At 46.9% G+C, this 17,680-nt stretch overlaps 1 protein-coding gene across 12 annotated transcripts in view; it reads left to right on the forward strand.

Annotated features, from left to right (window-relative positions):
• APC (APC regulator of Wnt signaling pathway) overlaps positions 1-17,680 on the forward strand; it is an 858,190-nt gene that overhangs the window by 738,718 nt on the left and 101,792 nt on the right. For all 12 annotated transcript variants that reach the window (XM_085632601.1, XM_085632600.1, XM_085632606.1 and 9 more), the window contains one exon: positions 5,840-5,917. In XM_085632601.1, coding sequence (XP_085488727.1) covers positions 5,840-5,917 — 78 coding nt within the window. The remainder of the gene's footprint in view (positions 1-5,839; positions 5,918-17,680) is intronic.

A 17,680-nucleotide genomic window follows, 5' to 3' on the forward strand; every position in this document is an offset into this window, starting at 1 on the left:
ATATCAAAAGCTAAAGGAAATAAGACTGCGAGTGTCGCAAGGTTCAATAGAATAGTCGCAAGACCGCTTACCAGAAAGGGCGTGCAGCACAGCAAATTAATTACCGACTGGCAGCTTCATTACACCGATTCGCCGGTGTCATGTCTTAAAAAACGGCTTAAAGAAATAAAGAAGGGACTTAACACGAGGCATAACAAATCCCCAGCGCCATGTTGGATCTGGTAAAAACAGATAGGAATATGAGCAGATCCAGAGTTAGCTTTACCAATTATCACAAAGTGAGTGTTAGTCCCACCACCACAAAAAATAGTAATGGAAATAAAGAAATTTTTAATTCAATGATTATGTGCCAAGATATCAAGCAGCTTCAAAAGCATAGTTTGAACTTCTTCGTTACCCAGATACAAATTGTCAACTTAAACCATCGTATTGCAAGCTCATATTGTAATCGGATGTTATACACATTTTATAGAATCACAAATAAATTCATTGTAATGACATGATTCCCATGGTTCAAAAAACAGCTTGAACATTGTTATGTAGCAATACATGGATAGATAGCAATAAAGTTATTTTATATAATTCATATAATCACAAAAAATCCTATGTTACAGCACAATTTATAAATCACAATTTTCATCGTTTCACTGACTTAGATAGCATTAATCAGTAGGCTTAAGCATTTGCAACACGGTATCCTGTATTATTTATTTCATAGAGACTGATATATATAGTCAATATACAGAAGTATGTGCCTAGGAAGTCATGCCACTGGGAATAATTATTACCCAAAGGTAAGAGAGTGGCATTCTTCCATGGTGTTCAAACCCAGGTTTATGCTGTTACAGCGAAAAATCCAACGGCATTCGCTTTTGTTCAGAATATTGGTATTGCTACCTCCTTTCAGTCGAGTATGCACCACTTCAATTACTTGCCAACGAATGTCTGTTGGTGCATGGTTATGTTCCAAAAAATGTGCCACCAAAGGCGCATTCTCAGTTTTGCACCGAATACGACTCTTATGTTGGCCCAGGCGTATCTTTATCTTCTGAGTTGTTTGACCAATATAAATGAGGTCACACGGACACCAAACCGCATATATCACCTTCTGAGTGTTACAATTCGAATATTCTCGTAAGTCATGACAGATATTCGCATGAATAAATTGCTTCGTATTCAGGCTGGAATCACACATGAGGCAGCCGCCACATTTATAGTGTCCCACAATTTTGTTGAGACCCCACATAGATGTTAAGCTAGGGGTTTTTTTTTAAGGCAAAGCTGCTCTAACCAAATAGTCACGTAAATTTTTACCTCTTTTAAAGGAAAAAAGAGGTTCCTCATTAGTAATGCCAGTAGATTTCACTAGGGGCCAATGTTTACGAACAATAGCCGAGATATGGTTACTTTGAGTGCCAAAAGTAGTGACACATGGAATACGGTTCATTGGCTTTCGAGTTTTAGGTGTTAACAAAAACTCGCGGTGGTTATACCACGCTCTTTTCATAGATCTCTTCACCAATTTACGTGGATATCCTCGTTGTCGCAATTTCTCTGCCAATTTACCTGCCTCAACAAAGTAGTCATTTTTGAAAAAACAATTTCTGCGAATACGCAGAAACTGTCCAAAGGGCAGACCGTCCCTCAGGCCTCTGGGGTGATGACTTGAATATTCGAGTAAAGTGTTCCGGGCCGTGGGTTTGGTGAAAAGTCTAGTAGTCAAACCTCCTTCATGAGGAAAAATCGTTAAATCCAGAAAATCAATGTGAGTCTTACTAAAATGAGAGGTAAATTTTAAATCAGAAGAACAAAGGTTTAACCAACTCAAAAAATCAGTGAGCTCAACACACGTCCCAGTCCAAATAAATAAAATATCAATGTAGCGTCGCCAATGGCGAATGCTACTGAAAAAAGGATTGTGCCTGCAATCATAAATAAAGTTTTGTTCAAAATCATCCACAAACAAAATAGCAAAATTGGGGGCATAAGAAGCCCCCATAGAAGTACCTTTAATCTGTAAATAAAAACATCTACCAAATTCAAAGTAATTCTTAGTTAGAGAAATTGTCAATAAGTCAACAATAAATTCAGTTGGTACTGTCATGGGGGCTTGACGTGTATTAAGAGCCCTCCTGATTACCTCAATTCCTTGTGTTTGAGGGATGTTGGTGTATAAAGACTCAATGTCTAAACACACCAACATCTCTGAATCAGGGCAAAAAGACATAGTTTCTAGTTGTACAATTATATCACCACTGTCACGTACATAACTGGTGGTTTTCATTGCTAGATCTTTTATAAAAACATCAATGTATTTGCAAAGAGGCTCCAAGACCGACCCACAGCCAGAAACTATGGGCCGGCCTGGTGGATTTTCCATACTCTTATGCACCTTGGGGAGAGTGTACTGTAAAGGAATTCTTGGATTTTTCGAATTGAGGTACAGAAATTCCTTATTACTAAGGAAACCAACCGATTTAGCATCAGTTGTCACATCCAATATTGATTTCTGGATCTCAGATAGAGGATTGGTTCTGAGCATCCGGTAGTGCTCAGCATTATCAAGTTGTCTTTTAATCTCCAATTTATATTTATCAGTAGACTGGACCACGATCCCACCACCTTTGTCCGCACTTTTTATTATTATGTCATGGTTCTCTTTCAATTTGTTGAGGGCTTGGCGTTCAGACAAAGAGATATTGTATGGTACATATTCAAAGTTTTTATACAGGCTTGTAACATCATTTAATACCATAGCTTCAAATGCCAACAGTTCAACAGGCATTTTACTAGTCGGTGGATTAAAGGTAGATGGTGGTCTCAGTCCAGAGGGATTAAAATAATCATTGCTCGTATTACTCAGAAAAAAGGTCTTTAGACGTAATTTTTGAAAAAATTGCAAAAGTTCCATTTGGACCTCAAACAAAGAGGATTTTTTCGGTAGGCACAAAACTTAGTCCCTTACTCAAAAGGGAAATCTCGTCCATAGATAAAAGGTGACTAGATAAGTTAAAGATAGGAATCTGCACGCCCTTTCTGGTAAGCGGTCTTGCGACTATTCTATTGAACCTTGCGACACTCGCAGTCTTATTTCCTTTAGCTTTTGATATTTAATTTTTTTCGTAAAATATTAGGCGGCAATATCTGATTGCTACAGCTTTAAGTATGATATCGGTAGATATACTCTCGGTATAGTCTGTAGCGACTGATATAATTAATTTTTTGCCCCCCCCCTCTTTTCCCCCCTTTCCCCCCCCTCTTTTCCCCCCTTTTCCCCCCCCTCTTATATTTTATGGCGATGAGGCCTTTTGCTACGCCTCGCGCAAAGTTGCCTCCTCCATTCCTTCCCGCTAATTCAAAAATACGATGCCGGTGAAGTTACCCACCGTGTGGCAAGCTAACCCCGTTAAGCGGGTTTGACTCACCTTGTTTGAGTCTTGTAAAGTCACAACTGGTTTATCGTTTCAGATCATTTGAAGCCCCCTACTTACGTGAAACATTAGATTGCTATAGCTAATCGCTTTAGGCATTATAGGTAGACACTATCTCATTATATATATATAACCTTTGTAAGTAAAATGCGTATATTGAAACCTAAAACAATTGTTGTTATCAGATTATTAATTATCATTTTCCAAAATAGTTTTTGCGGTTTAGCCTGGTAACTACACGGGCATAACTTGAAGTGGATTAATTCGTTTTTGGCCCCACGAGACTGTTAATTGTCTAACTTGCTTTGGTGGTCAGTTGCTGAATTGAATTTAGAGCAACATAGAATCCATTTGATATATATGTAAGTTCCCTTGAAGCTTCTATGCTACCATGGTGTTGGTATTTAATACACACAGTTCTTTTGATTAATTTCTCAAATTTTGTTTATACTAACAACACACTGATTCATCTCTTTAGCTGCTATGCACTGGTTATTGATGACCATTCATTGGGTACGGTAGAAGGTTTCTTTCCTTTTGCTCTCACCCCTTTTTTAAAGATAGTTTCTTTTGGTTTTGGGAAAGCACACTTTCTAAAAAACATTTCATTGACCCTTTTTAATCTAATTGAGTGCAATTATGCTGTTTTTATTTTTAGACTGTTCATTTGGGATGCTCAGTTAAATTTTTATGTCCTAAGGATGACCATGGATTAATGCCAAAGGTCGAAACGCCGTCAACGCTACTGTGGCCGCAATTATTGGAGGACACATTGCTTTGTTTGTCGGAGTTTTATGTAAAGTTTTGAAACTCTGCCTTCTATGTTTCTTTCTCCTTGTCCGCCACCTGTCTGGTTTTGTATATGATTGTAATATGTTATATGTGCCAGCTTGCGATACCGAGCCCTGGTGATATTTTTCACTGAATAAATTTTGTATTATTATATTTTTCCATTAGGGTCTTTTATTCTATTTCTTCTATTTTTTGGTATTTCAATGTGTGCATTGCTATACTTGTAAATTTTAGTTCATTAATGGTTCTTACTTACTGTGAAATTGTATGCTCTGAACCCTTGTTTGGAATAATTATTATATGCCCCTGGTTCAGGTGGTTTGGGCTGCCCTTGTGGTGGTTAATGCAAACCTAAGGAGGCAGAACATACAAGTTTTCCTTTACATAGACGATTGGCTGATCAAGAGTTCCAGCAACCAAAAATGACTACAGGACCCCCAAATCACTATCAATCTTTTACACAGACTAAGGTTCACAATAAATGCAACAAAATCCCACCTACAGCCTCTCCAGATACAGCCATACCTAGGAGCAATACTCAATTCGATAACAGCAAAAGCTTACCCCAATCCACTCAGGGTTCTCAATCTCCAGAACAAACTGGATCTTATTCAGCCGCATCGTCGCCTAACAGTTACAATGGGGATACATCTTCTAGGTATGATAGCTTCTTGCATAGCAATAATACCACATTCCAGACTACATATGAGACCTCTTCAACAGTGCTTAGCATCACTATGGTCATAAGCAGATGGCAACATGGAGGATCTAGTGTTGGTTTCACCCTATCAAGCACTACAATGGGAAGTCTCAAAAGCAACATCAGTGCGTTGAGCTGCACCTATGTAGGACCTGTAAAACATATCTGGAGTAGAACGACGTCAGTGCGAAGCTGCAAGGAACCAACCTTTCAGCTCGCAGAGGTTCTCCCGAAAACTTTCCAGATCCAGCCTGATGCATGAGAAATATTGAACAGGTGAGGAATCTGTGGCTAGATTGAATCTCTACCAGAAAGAGCATTACCGAAGGCAAGTAACTTGTTCTTTTTTACCAGTCAGAAATCAGTAATCATTAATACAGTATTTTACGATACGATACCGCTACACTTCATAGGTGGGACCTGAATTGGCACACTCATTTTCAGGTAAATGTAACTAACTTTTCATCTCATGTGACCAGGTTGCTGATCACTTTCACTTAAATACTCAATTAGTTACATCTTTTCTTTGCCTATAAAGTGCTTCACTGAGAAAGTTGGAGTAAAAATTAGCATTCCATCAGTAATCAGTTGTGGGTAGGTATAGGGAGGTAGTACTTGAAGATAATTTCTTTTAAGAATCAGTTAAAATGTAACATTTTGTTAGACTGTCTATGTTCCTAGTACACTGGTTTTAACACATGTGCACCTCAATCTTCAATCTGTAAACTCCTTGAGTGCTGTGTAGAGTTCTGGTGTTTATAGTGGGATGTCTATTGATGTAATGCAATGAAATCTTGCATGTAAATAGTTAAAAAGCGGCTACATTTTAGTTTCCATAGGGGTACAGCATGCAAATAAAAATGTCTGAAACCTGTCGCCCCATGATTTTTAAAACTATTTCTATATTTTCTCGCAGGCCACTTTGTGTTCCATGAAGGGCTGCATGAGAGCCCTTGTAGCACAGCTGAAGTCTGAAAGTGAAGATCTGCAGCAGGTAATGCTGTCTCTGTGAATATCGTTAAGTATTGTGCACACATTAAAATAAAGTATTCATAGCATGTGTTGGCTGTAGATACAGATGCTTAGCATTATCCTGCCATCTAGTGTTGGCGCCGGACGATTACAAGTTGCTTTTCTTCACAGAAGTGTTCGAGTCACAAGGTATGGTGTGTATTGCATATGTTGCTCGGCTCCTTTGATAGATTGTTTTTTACCGCCATTGGGCTCGGACATCAATATCGCAGCTCCGGGACCAAAGCTTAATTCCTCATGAGGTCTTTCCAGTGCTAATTTTTTCTCTCCAATCTAAAGGTTTCCTAACCAAACAACATCAGCTGGTCATTGGTCATTTAACAGCGCCTGCCCATGCTCGGGCCCAACCTTCCAAAACTTCTTCGCCTCCATTCTGAAGGACACCATCCACGAGGGACGGAAAACATGCCGTTTAGCTTTTGCGCCAATTGCCATGCAAAGTACTCAAGGCAAGATCAACACAAAGTGTGCAATCTGTTTGTCAACAAAACACGATGAGGCTCCATTGAGGCGTGCTTGGCGTTCCAGTTGAAAAAAACACTTAGTCAGCAAAGGCAGTGCAGTTGGGCCCCCACCACCATGCTGCGACCCACAGAAGAAGCACCAGATATCTTTGGGGAGCAGTCGCCAGACCCCGATCAGGAAACAGAGGACACAGAGACGCAAACGGCACCACTAGATGTCCTGATACTGCTGGCTAGCAGTGAGGACAGTTATGACTCAGACTCCAGTTCCACACAGGGGAACATGAGCACCTTGGCAAAAGCCCAAACCACCCAAACTGGTTTTCGGAGCTCCACTGCATTCGGGCCATGGAGGTCTCCACCAACAGGCACACACACACAAGTCCATTCTGCCTGGAAAGCCTTCGACTAGCGTCGAAAAATTAAAAGCTTTAAAGTTTATTTTGGTGGCAGCTCTAGAACACACCACATCCGCACACTCGAAGTCAGGTGAAGACTCTGAGTCGAAGCAGCACAAATTGCATCCGAATAAAGCCTTGCATCCGAGAAAAGGCTTGGATCCAAGATAAGCCTTGGAACTGAAAAATGGGTCATCCTCAATGTTTTCACCATCGAAACAAGCCCTTGAGCCTTTGGCATCGGAAGCACATACCCAAAGACTGCAGCCGGCACAACAGACTCTTCAGTGTCTTCCACGTCAAAAAATACCAAAGAGTTTCTTTTTTAAACAGACTTTTATTGAGTTTTATGTAATTACACATTCAATTCCCCCGCCCACTAACTGGCCAACAGAGGAAACCAGGATGAAGTATAACGGACAGACCGCCATTCTGAATACAAAGTTTCACCCATCTTCCCATAAGGCGTCCGTGATGCAGCGCAGTCCATCCGCAGGGTTGATCTAGGACAATGGTGTGATGCAATAAAAAGACTCTCCCTTTCAAACCCCCCCCCCCCCCCCCAACAGAACCCCCACCCCAACCACCCTCCCAAGCATGTCGCCAGTTTCTAAGTTATGCAAGAGGGCAAAGATGCCTCCTGTACCACCTGTCAGACTCCCCATCCCACAGGGCGCAGCAGTGAGTGTATCAAAAGCACAGAGGGAAGCTGCCTATCATGGTCCCAGTGCCCTCCCCTCGTCCTATACCCCCACAGACGTGGAGGGTTTCTCAGGGGCCCTGTGCCATATCCCCCTCTTCAAGAGCCTCTTCGTCGTTTACAGACGGATGTTTGAACAGCTCCAGGAGTGCCACCCATGCCCGGGCCATTTCTTGTGATTTCTCACGTCCATTACGCTGAGCCAAACGTAATCTATAGTTCCCTTCACTTCATGCCCATTTCACCATCTCCCTATTTCAGCGCAAAAGATTAGGCCCCTGCCTCGCCTTCCAGTGGGAAGTAATTTCCCTTTTAGCCAAGACCAGCCCCAGGTCAATGAACCGGCTGGTAACCTTAGTCTTGGCAGTGTGTGGGAACCAATGCAACAAGCAGACCCCCCGGTACCACCGCTAGCTCCCTCTCCGTCACAGTTAGCAGAGCAGTCGTCACCTCCCGCCAAAAGTCTCCCACCCGCGGGCAATCCCAGAACCTGTAGAGAAGATTCACCCCATCTTGGTCCCAACGGGGGCAAGTGTCCGACCCCCCAAAATACTCTGCGATTTTACTAGGCGTGAGGTATCCCCTATGGAAAACATAGAATTGGATGAGCTGGAAGCGCGCGTTTCGGGAACATTTCCATGGCCGCTCTACGATCTCCTCCCAAGGTTTTTCTGCAATGGGTTCCCCCAGATCAGCCTCCCACTTGAGTCGCAATGCCGTCAGGGGTTGGCGCATATCGCAAGTAATCCGCCGGTATAGGCAGGTCACAGTCTTAAAAGTACTTGCCGCCATAACTACATATTGACAAGCGAGAGACGTATCCGGCTCCAACAGTCCCTTTCGCCAGTGTTTTCTGATAGCCGCAGTCAGAGCTGCATGCAAGAGGAAGTCCCCCGCTGGAGATCGTGGTGCTCTCTAAGGTCGTTAAAAGGGAGATTACCATCCTCCTAAAGATCACCTATTGCCGTAACTCCCGCCTCTTCCCAAGCCAACAACCGGCTCCAATCTCCCCCATGAGGCAACACCCCACACATCCGCAAAGGGATCTCGGGCGCATAAGGGGTCGCGACATGCATCCTCCTGGCTAGGCGTGCCCAGCATGGTCGTACCGTCCCGAAATCCGGCGGCACTGAGGCGCCTCTCATCGGGACTCGTAGCAACGCACACGACAAAAGGTGCCAACTCGGATCCGACCCACCCTGGTCCTCCGGGCGCCTAATATGGCCCGCCACCCACTTCGTAAACCATTGAGGCTGCGTGGCAGGGTAATAGGCCTCCAGGTCTGGCAACGCAAGGCCCCCCTCTGCCCTGGGTCTCTGCAGAGTAATTAACGCCACCCTCCGTCTCCCAGCTCCCCAGATGAATCCTGTAATCAAAATGTTCAGCAGTGCGAAGAGCTTACACGGGACCCAAACTGGGAGGGTCACAAAATAATAGAGAAACCCGGCCACCGATAATTGAAGAGTCCCCCAAAAATCAAAACAGGTTTTCGATCCGCGCACTGCCCGCCCCACATTGCCCTCCAATAGATCATCGGTAGCATGATAGATCTGAGTCCCCAAGTATGGCAAGCACCGGTATTCCCACTGGACATCCCCTGGACGAACCATCCCGTCCGGCCTGGTAGGAAATAGACACGACTTGGTCCAGTTCACCCCGAGGCCCGCCACCCTCCCCAAGGTCTCCAGCAAGACCCTCGCTCCTCGTAGGGCTTCTCCAGCATCCGGCAAGAACATGAGGAGATCGTCCGCATATAATGCTATGTGTTGCACTCGTCCCTCCACTAATAGCCCTGGAAAATACCGGCCTGACCTGGCGTGAGCAGCCATGTGCTCCATCGCCACAGCAAATAATAATAAGGACAACGGGGACACCTGCCTCGTCCCCCAAGCGACCGCACAGGCAGCAGAAATCAAGCCCCCTGTCCTCATCCTAGCAGTAGAATCACTGTATAGCAGCGCCGTCCACTGTACAAAACATTCCCCCAGTCCGAAAGCTCGCAATACATTAAAAAGGTAAGGCCACTCCGCCTTTTCGATGTCAACTGCAAAAATGCAGGCCTCCTCCTTGTCATAGGAGTCGGACCCCAAGATCCGCAGAAGTCTGCTACATTCATCGCAGTGTTGTGGGAGGGAATGAATCCGGCTTGGTCCTCATGGATCAGTTTCATCATATGGGGTATCAACCGACTAGCCAAGATGCGGCTTAAGATCTTGTAGTCAAGATTGAGCATCACTAAGGGTCTATACGAGGAACGGTCCCAAGCAGGTTTACCCGGCTTAAGAAGGGGAACTATGAGGGCTTCACGCGTGGAGGAAGGCACCCTCCCGGCGTGCCGTGTTATAAAGCGCCTCCAAACAGGGAGCTAGAACATCCGTGTAGGCTGCATAAAATTCAACAGGGAGCCCATCAGTGCCCGGGGTTTTGTTCCTGGCCATGTGCTTTATGGCACTGCGTACCTCGCCCGCTTCAATGTCCTGACCCAGAGCCTCAGCGCCTTCAGCCTCAAGCTGTGGTAACTCCGCCTTTGGCAGAAATTCCTCATCCCCCAGGTACCCGGGACCCACCCTGCTCCGGTACAACTCGGTATAATACTGTAAGAAGTAATCATTAATGTGCTTTTGGGTGCAGAATACCTCATCACCCTGCCCCCGCAGTTCCATTATCAGGGTCCCCCTACGCTACGGATTGGCCAGCCAAGCTAGCAATGCCCCCGCCTTATCACGTTCCACGTGCGCCTTATCTATGTAAGCCTTGTAGTCAAAGCAGCGCATTCTCTCGATTTGGACTGCTAATGCTCCTTCTCCGAATCGCGCACCTGCTGTTCTGCCTTCTGGATGTCTTGCAGCAACACTCTACGCGCTCCTACTACCTCGCCTATACAGCGCCCCCAAACTACCAACTTAAAGGCGTCCCATTCGACCAACAGGGACGGTGCCGTGTTGGCGTTAAGTCGAAAATATTCCTCAATGGCCGACCCAATAGTAGCACGAAACACTGGATTCTCTAACGTGTCTGGTCGGAGTCGCCACGTGGGAATGGGAGGGCGATACCGCAGCCAGTGTAAAATTGTCAGCAGTGGGTTATGATCAGATGATGTCCTAGCTAAGTACTCACTATGTACCATCGCTCCGTGAACATCTGGGGAGCTAAGGATTGAGTCCAACTGAACATGGAGGTCGTGTAACGATGAGAAGTAAGAATAGTCCCTTTCAACTGGGTGGTGCGCCCTCCAGGTATCAGTCAGCCCCCATTGTTGCTGCCAGTCTCGATGCACCATAGCCAGTCGATGTATCGGGGAATCCGCGAGAGGGGGATGAGAGTGATCCAGGGAGACATCTGTGATGCAATTAAAGTCGCCAGTCAACAAGGGAGCCAACTTCCCAGAAAGGTGCGCAAAAAAGGAAGCCTGATCTGTGTTTGGGGCATAGATACTCCCTAGAACAATGTCCCTGCCATCCAGTCGCCCCGTCACCACAACATATCTACCGTCAGGGTCAATCACCTGTCCAGTACTCTGAAACGGTACCCCCGCCCAAACCCAAAACAACGCGCCCTGTGCATATGCCGAGTACGTGGTACAGAACACCTGTCGCCGCCACCTCCGTTGTAGTGCCAACCCTTCCTGCTTATTTAAGTGTGTTTCCTGCAACAGTGCTATCTGCATCCCACGCCGACGAAGATGAGCATGAATCTTGTGACGGCGAGTCTTACTGTGCATCCCTGTAATGTTCCAAGATAAAAATTTAATACCTACGGCGGTAGCCATGACATGGTAAAGAAAATGCTGCGCGTCCTACCTCCCCCTGCGACATGCTTGGTCCCACCCTCTCCTCCCCCTACCCCAGCACCCCAACTCCCACACCCCAGGATAGGTTCCCTAAAACTAGCCCCCATCCAAACTAAAAGAACCATCAACCTTGCCAACTTGGAAAGTGAGACGTGTGCCGACCCAAAGGGACCCAAAGCCTCCCCCAGCCACATGTGAAAGAGCCAGCAACAGCCCTCTGGGAGCCCCAATAATGACGTTCAAGTAGGGCCAACTCCCCTGTGTGCACTGGGGAAATCCCCTCCAACAGTCAAACCTGGGCTGCAGTACAAGGTCACCCTTCCCCGCCATCCAAACCCAGCTAAGCCAAACAAGTCCACCGTCTGCAGAGTTACCACTGGAAGTTCAGGTTCGGAATCCCCATTCGTGCTGCCATCCGGAAAAAACCCAGAGCCCTCCAGCACTCGGCTAGAAGAAGCAGAAGCTGGACTGGTACCACCCTGACTGATCGCCACCACCGCCTGCACAGCTCTGTCTCGTTCAAGTCGACGGTCCGGCAGCGGTAGAACCCTCGACGGACACAGTGTCAGGGGATCGTCTCTCCGCAGCGCTCGCTGGCCAACTCCGCTCCGACCTTGCCTGCCGTGTCTCCAGGCAGTGCCACGCGTCCTGCGGGGTGGTGAAAAAGAGGGTGCTGGGGCCGTCCAACACCCGCAGCCGCGCCGGGAAGAGCATCGCATAAGGAATGTGAAGTTGACGCAATTTCCGCTTGAGAGCAACAAAGGAGGCACGCTGTTTCTGAACCTCCCGTGTGTAATCTGGAAAGAGCATCACCCTGGAGTCATCGATTTGTAGATGTTGCTTCTCTCGAGCTTGCTGCAGGAGGTGGCCTCTGTCCCGGTAGTGCAGCAATCTCGCCACCATCGGTCTCGGGGATGCTCCCGGCTTAGGAGGCCTAGCCGGGACCCTGTGGGCTCTTTCAAGGGCAAAAAACGGGGACAACCCCTCCGGAGCAACCTCCGACCGGAGCCAGCCTTCCAGGTACCAGACTGCATCATCTCCTTCCGCACGCTCTGGAACTCCCACTGTACGGAGGTTATTCCTGCAAGAGTGCCCTTCGCTGTCCTCTGATCGCAACTCCAGTATCCGCACCCTGTTCTCCATCTGCGTCAAGGAATGCTGCAAGTTAGTCACCTTGTCTGGCACCTCCTCCAGCGTCTTCTCGGTCGCTTTCACCCGCTCTTTCAACTTCCTATGGTCATCCTTTAGCAACGCAAGGTCCACTCCAATAGTGTCTATCTTTGTTTCGAGGGCCTCCCGGGAAGCCGTGATGGCCTGCATTATATCCGCCAAAGAAGGGCCTCTCGGAGTCTCCACACCAGGGGTGTGCGTCGCGACTTTCTCGTCCTCAGACCGGTGCCCCCCATCTTCGTCCTGGAGGACAGCGAACCCCGTCTTCTTGATGTTCGTCTCATCGCGGGCGCTCACCCAGGTCCACACCAGTCACCACCAGCCGCAAATGCCGTCTGCTCCAGCAGCGATAAAGCAATGCAGCCACCCCGGTCAGCAAAGCAGATGCAGCAGAGTAAGCCCCAGGAAAAGCACGGATGAGCAGGGCAGCTACACTGGTGTCAAACAAGTCAGGTGAGACCAGGAACCGGCTCCCGCACCTCTGCTGTTAGAGTTAGGAGAATGGAAGGGGGTAGCACTGTGCAGCCAACGCAACACAGGGGGTCAGCCCGACACTCGCGAAGGTCCTCCTGCCCACCGCGCCTCCACAAGTCACCCTTGGTGTAGTAACGTGCCACAGAGATCCAGCTGCCCACGGGTAGAGCCCCAGAGCCTCCACTCCAAGGGGGTATCACCTGCTCACCGGCGAAGAACACAAGGAAACGAGGGCAGGACCTCCTGCAGCTCCTCTAATGTCCGCCGTCACCACCAGAGCTGGCAATCCCTGCACATGAGCCTCACACTCATACGGGCCGCCACTCCCAAGTCAAGGGAGGCCACCTGAAGGGGCAGTAGTGCACCGACCCAACTACAAGCAGCACCGGAGGGCTCACAGCTGAGCTTCACCACCCGCAGCAGGATCCAGCATCAAAGGGGGCACTGGACCTGACAGTCACTCACCACCGTTAAGGCTGCCTCTCCGCCACAGGAGCTGCCCAGCAGGCCCACTCCACTTCACCATGGGCGCACCATAGCTCCGGTCCGCAGCAGGAGGCAAGTAGCGGTTCCACTCTGTTGACTGTTTCTGAGCGCCCTCCCGTCTGCCGCACCATCAAGTAGGTCGCTCCCCAATGTCCGCTCCGGGCCGCCATCTTGGGTCCAGGCAGCAATGCCCAATCACAGCACTCCGCTCAGCCCACTCTCTGCAGGATCGCTTTCCGTCATTCACCGCTGCAGGGCCAGCACCAAAGCCCTCCGTTGCTCCCCCAGGCGATGCACAGCCCCCAACGTGCAGCAGGCGACAGTGGTCTCACCGGCAGGTCGCGGCCTCCATCTTGGGCCGCCCCAGGCAGAACCGCGGCAGGGTAAAGAAGCAAGCCCCTCTCATTCGCCAGGTCGCCTACACCGTCGAGGGAGCGCCCACCTGGCCACCAGGTATGCCCAGTCAGGATGGGGGGGGGTGTTAGGGCCCCCCGCAATGCTGCAGGATCTATTCAAACGGAGGGAGGCCACGGAGGAGCTCTGAGATCCTCGACTGTCTACATTGGTGTCAGGCCACGCCCCCCCGCCAAATAATACAAAAGATTACACTGAGACACGACAAGAAAAATTGCAGCCCATTCTTCAGCACTTACAAGACAAACTAGACTATTTATTTTGTTTTTTCCTACACCTGGACACTGGAAAACTAGGCACAAAACCACTACCACCTGTTTCCCAAATGCTTCCCAAAAGGAAGAACACATTGCAGGAGGACATTTGTGGGTCTGAACCAGCTCGACAAATAAGACACAGGCACAAGCCTGTTTGTTTCCCTTCTTCCCCTCCTCCTCCTCCTCCTCCTCCTCCTAATCCTTCACCTCCTTTTCCATCTTCTCCTATACTACCTACACTACCAGCAAGGCCAGTGCAGACACCCTCTCTGAAACACTTGCCTTCTGAGCAACCACAAACTTAATCAGATCAGTCACCTAATTTATTATACCAATCCACCGGATGATACAGATCCTAACATCTACCCATCCAAATCCTCTCCACCAGATGTTAAAACGTTATACCATGATCTTATCAGTAGGGCTGCTGTATATCACAAAGTAACCCTACAAACTATCCCACAAGAAGAGGATTTTCTTGTGGAGACGTTTAATGGATCACAGAAAACAGCGCAATCCCTTCCAATGCTTAAAGGTTGTCTGTTTTCCACACATGGCTTATTTAAGCAGCCAGTTAAATCCAGGGTAATCACCCCTGGAATGTAAAAAATATATAAAGCATGCCCATTGGACCCTGACTGGATTAAAGGCCATAAAACACCAGATTCATTAGTTGTACACACAGCCAGGAAAAGAGCAAATTCACAAGGCATAGGGGGTGTGCCTCCTACAGATAAAGAAAGTAGGAAATATGATGCCACTGGTGGGCGTGTTATTTATTTTTTGCAGTTTTATATAGCACAACCTTGACCTGAAGGTATCAAAGTGCTTTACGTGAGCACTAGTGGACACATTCATTTTTAGGCATGGGAAGATTACGTGATCTGCCCATAATCACATGATGTTTGGCCTCCAGCCAGACTCTAATCTGGTTCCTCAGCTTCAAAGTTAACCACTTTAGCCAGTAAGCCAACCACACACGCATTGTAAATTCTGTGGAGCTGTTCTCCAGATATAATCGTGCCACTTCGGATGAAATGCAGGAATTACTGCAACACCTCTGCTCAATACCAGCAACGTGTTGCACAATTTGTGGAAGAAGACAGGGCCATATCTAATGCCACTGTACAATGTGCATTTGACACAAGCGCCTGCGAGGTTAACACCAATGTCCTTATCAGACACCACGCATGGCTCCATGTATTTGGTTTTAAACCAGATGTACAGCAACCCCAGCTCAATTTACTGTTCGATGGACAAAATCTATTTGGTCAACAGGTGGATGAAATGCTAGAAAAGTTGGGAAAAAAAGACACAAACTGTTAATGCAATGGGGGCCCTAAAACGTTTCAACACCGTTGTCAGAAGTCTCAAAAATACAGCCTTATCTAGGTGCAACTCTCAATTCAGTTACAGCCAAAGCTTATCCCACCAGAAAGACTGCAAAAGTTCACAGAAAAATGACCTCTTTTCCATTCACAAGTTCAACTGACAGTAAAGGTGAGATAGGGCTTTTAGGCAGGATGTCTTCCTGCATAACCTTAGTACCACACACTTGTCTGCATATGTGGCCCCTTCAGCGCACTCTGCAATCTCAATGAACTCAAGCAGAGAGGCATCTCCACGATCTAGTGTTGGTAGGGCCAGCAACTCATTGCTCTCTGCAGTGATTGAACATCAACAACTTGTTGCAAGGCCGGCACTTCAAAGCCCCAATTCCGCAGGTCACCATTACAACAGAAGCATCCCTTCAGGATGGGGAGCACATATGCAAGATCTCACAGTTCACGGTCTATGGGTGGTAGCTCAGACACATCTCCACATCAATGATCTAGATCTTTTAGCAATTCAGCTAGCTCTCAAATCTTTTTGCAATTACCTACCCTAGAATGTACTACTGATACGCTCAGACAATATGACTGCAGTGCATTATATTCAAAAACAGGGGAGAGACACTCATCACAGCTATCTCTCCTATCGTAGTTCATCTGGCACTGGGCAATGTATCACAAAATCCACCTCCTAGCAGAATACCTACCTGGGGTGGACATAAACTTTGCAGATATGCTCAGCAGGTCACATCCAAAAAGAACAATTGATGGACAGAATGCTGAACAATGTAAAACATTCACCCGAGTACAGAGATCTGTTGATGAATGGGTCAGGAATATTTGCTTACCCTTTTCCTCCTCTTCCACTGATTCCATAGGTTGGTTCAGATGTTAACACAAACGTCACTAATACTAATAGCCCCAACGTGGGCATGACCGGCATGGTTCATAGCCCTACTGCAACTATCTTTAGCGCCACACAAGAAACTACCTCTTCGGCCACATTTACTAACTCAAAATCAAGGGAGAATAATGAGTCCCAATCTCAATCAGCTAAATCTACCAATTTGGCTCCTGAAGTCCTAGAGTCTGTGAATGTATGGACATCCTTAAACAAGCTCACAGGCCTACAACTAGAGCATGTTACGCTGCAAAATGGCAAAGGTTTGTACATTACTGTGCAAATAAGCAGCTTTACCACCTACAGTACAAGTCATTATAGGGTAGCTCTTCCATCTACAACCAACAGGGCTTGCTTATTCATCTATCACATTACACTTGGCAGCGCAAGCTCCCCACATGTAAAATAGGCAGTCTATGTCCCTCCTTAAAATACCAGTAATCGGAGCCTTTATGGAAGGACTCAAAAGAATGTTCCCACCTTCCACTCCATCAGCCCCAGCCTGGAACCTAAACATTGTCCTTATCAGGCTAATGAGCCCGTGATTCGAATCACTTCATTCTTTTCAACTTCAATTTCTAACGTGGAAAGTCACCTTTCTAGTGGCAATCACTTCTCTTAGAAGGATAAGTGAATTACAGGCACTTACTCTGCAAGAACCATTCTTTAAAATGTTCCCAAACAAATTAGTTCTAAGGACTAATCTGAAAACTTCTACCTAAGGTGGTCTCAGCTTTTCATTCAAGTCAGACCATAGAGCTACCATTGTTCATTCCTAACCCAGACACAGTGGCAGAGCAAGCCCTACACACATTAAATGTTGAAAGGGCTATCATGTCCTACAGTGATGGAACACAACAACTTTTAACAAACCTCAACAGGGGGCACCTATATCCGAAGTGGGAATTGCTCGATGGATAGTTGGATGCATTCAAACATGTTATCAAAAAAGCCAAAAGAGTACTTACAGTACCACCACAGGCTCATTCCACACACAAGCAAGGAGCCACTATGGCTGTTCTAGGAAATATCCCTATAGAGGATATCTGTAAGGCAGCAACATGGAATAACCTACATACATTTACCAAACACTACTGTGTTGATTTATTCACACACCAACAGGCAAGAGAGAGTCAAGCTGTACTGGAGACATTTCAAAACTTGTCCTTCAAGCAGTCCCAAGCCACCGCAAAGGGAAGCACTGCTTTTACATTTGATGCTATGCGTATGTATCTACGGCTAACATATGCTACGAATAGAATGTTACTTACCTTGTAAGAATCTATTCATAGCTCGTAGTGCCATAGATTCAATGCACCCACCCTCCTCCCCAGAAGCTT

Source organism: Triturus cristatus, chromosome 2_1 (assembly GCF_964204655.1).
Source record: "Triturus cristatus chromosome 2_1, aTriCri1.1, whole genome shotgun sequence".
NCBI lineage: Eukaryota > Metazoa > Chordata > Amphibia > Caudata > Salamandridae > Triturus > Triturus cristatus.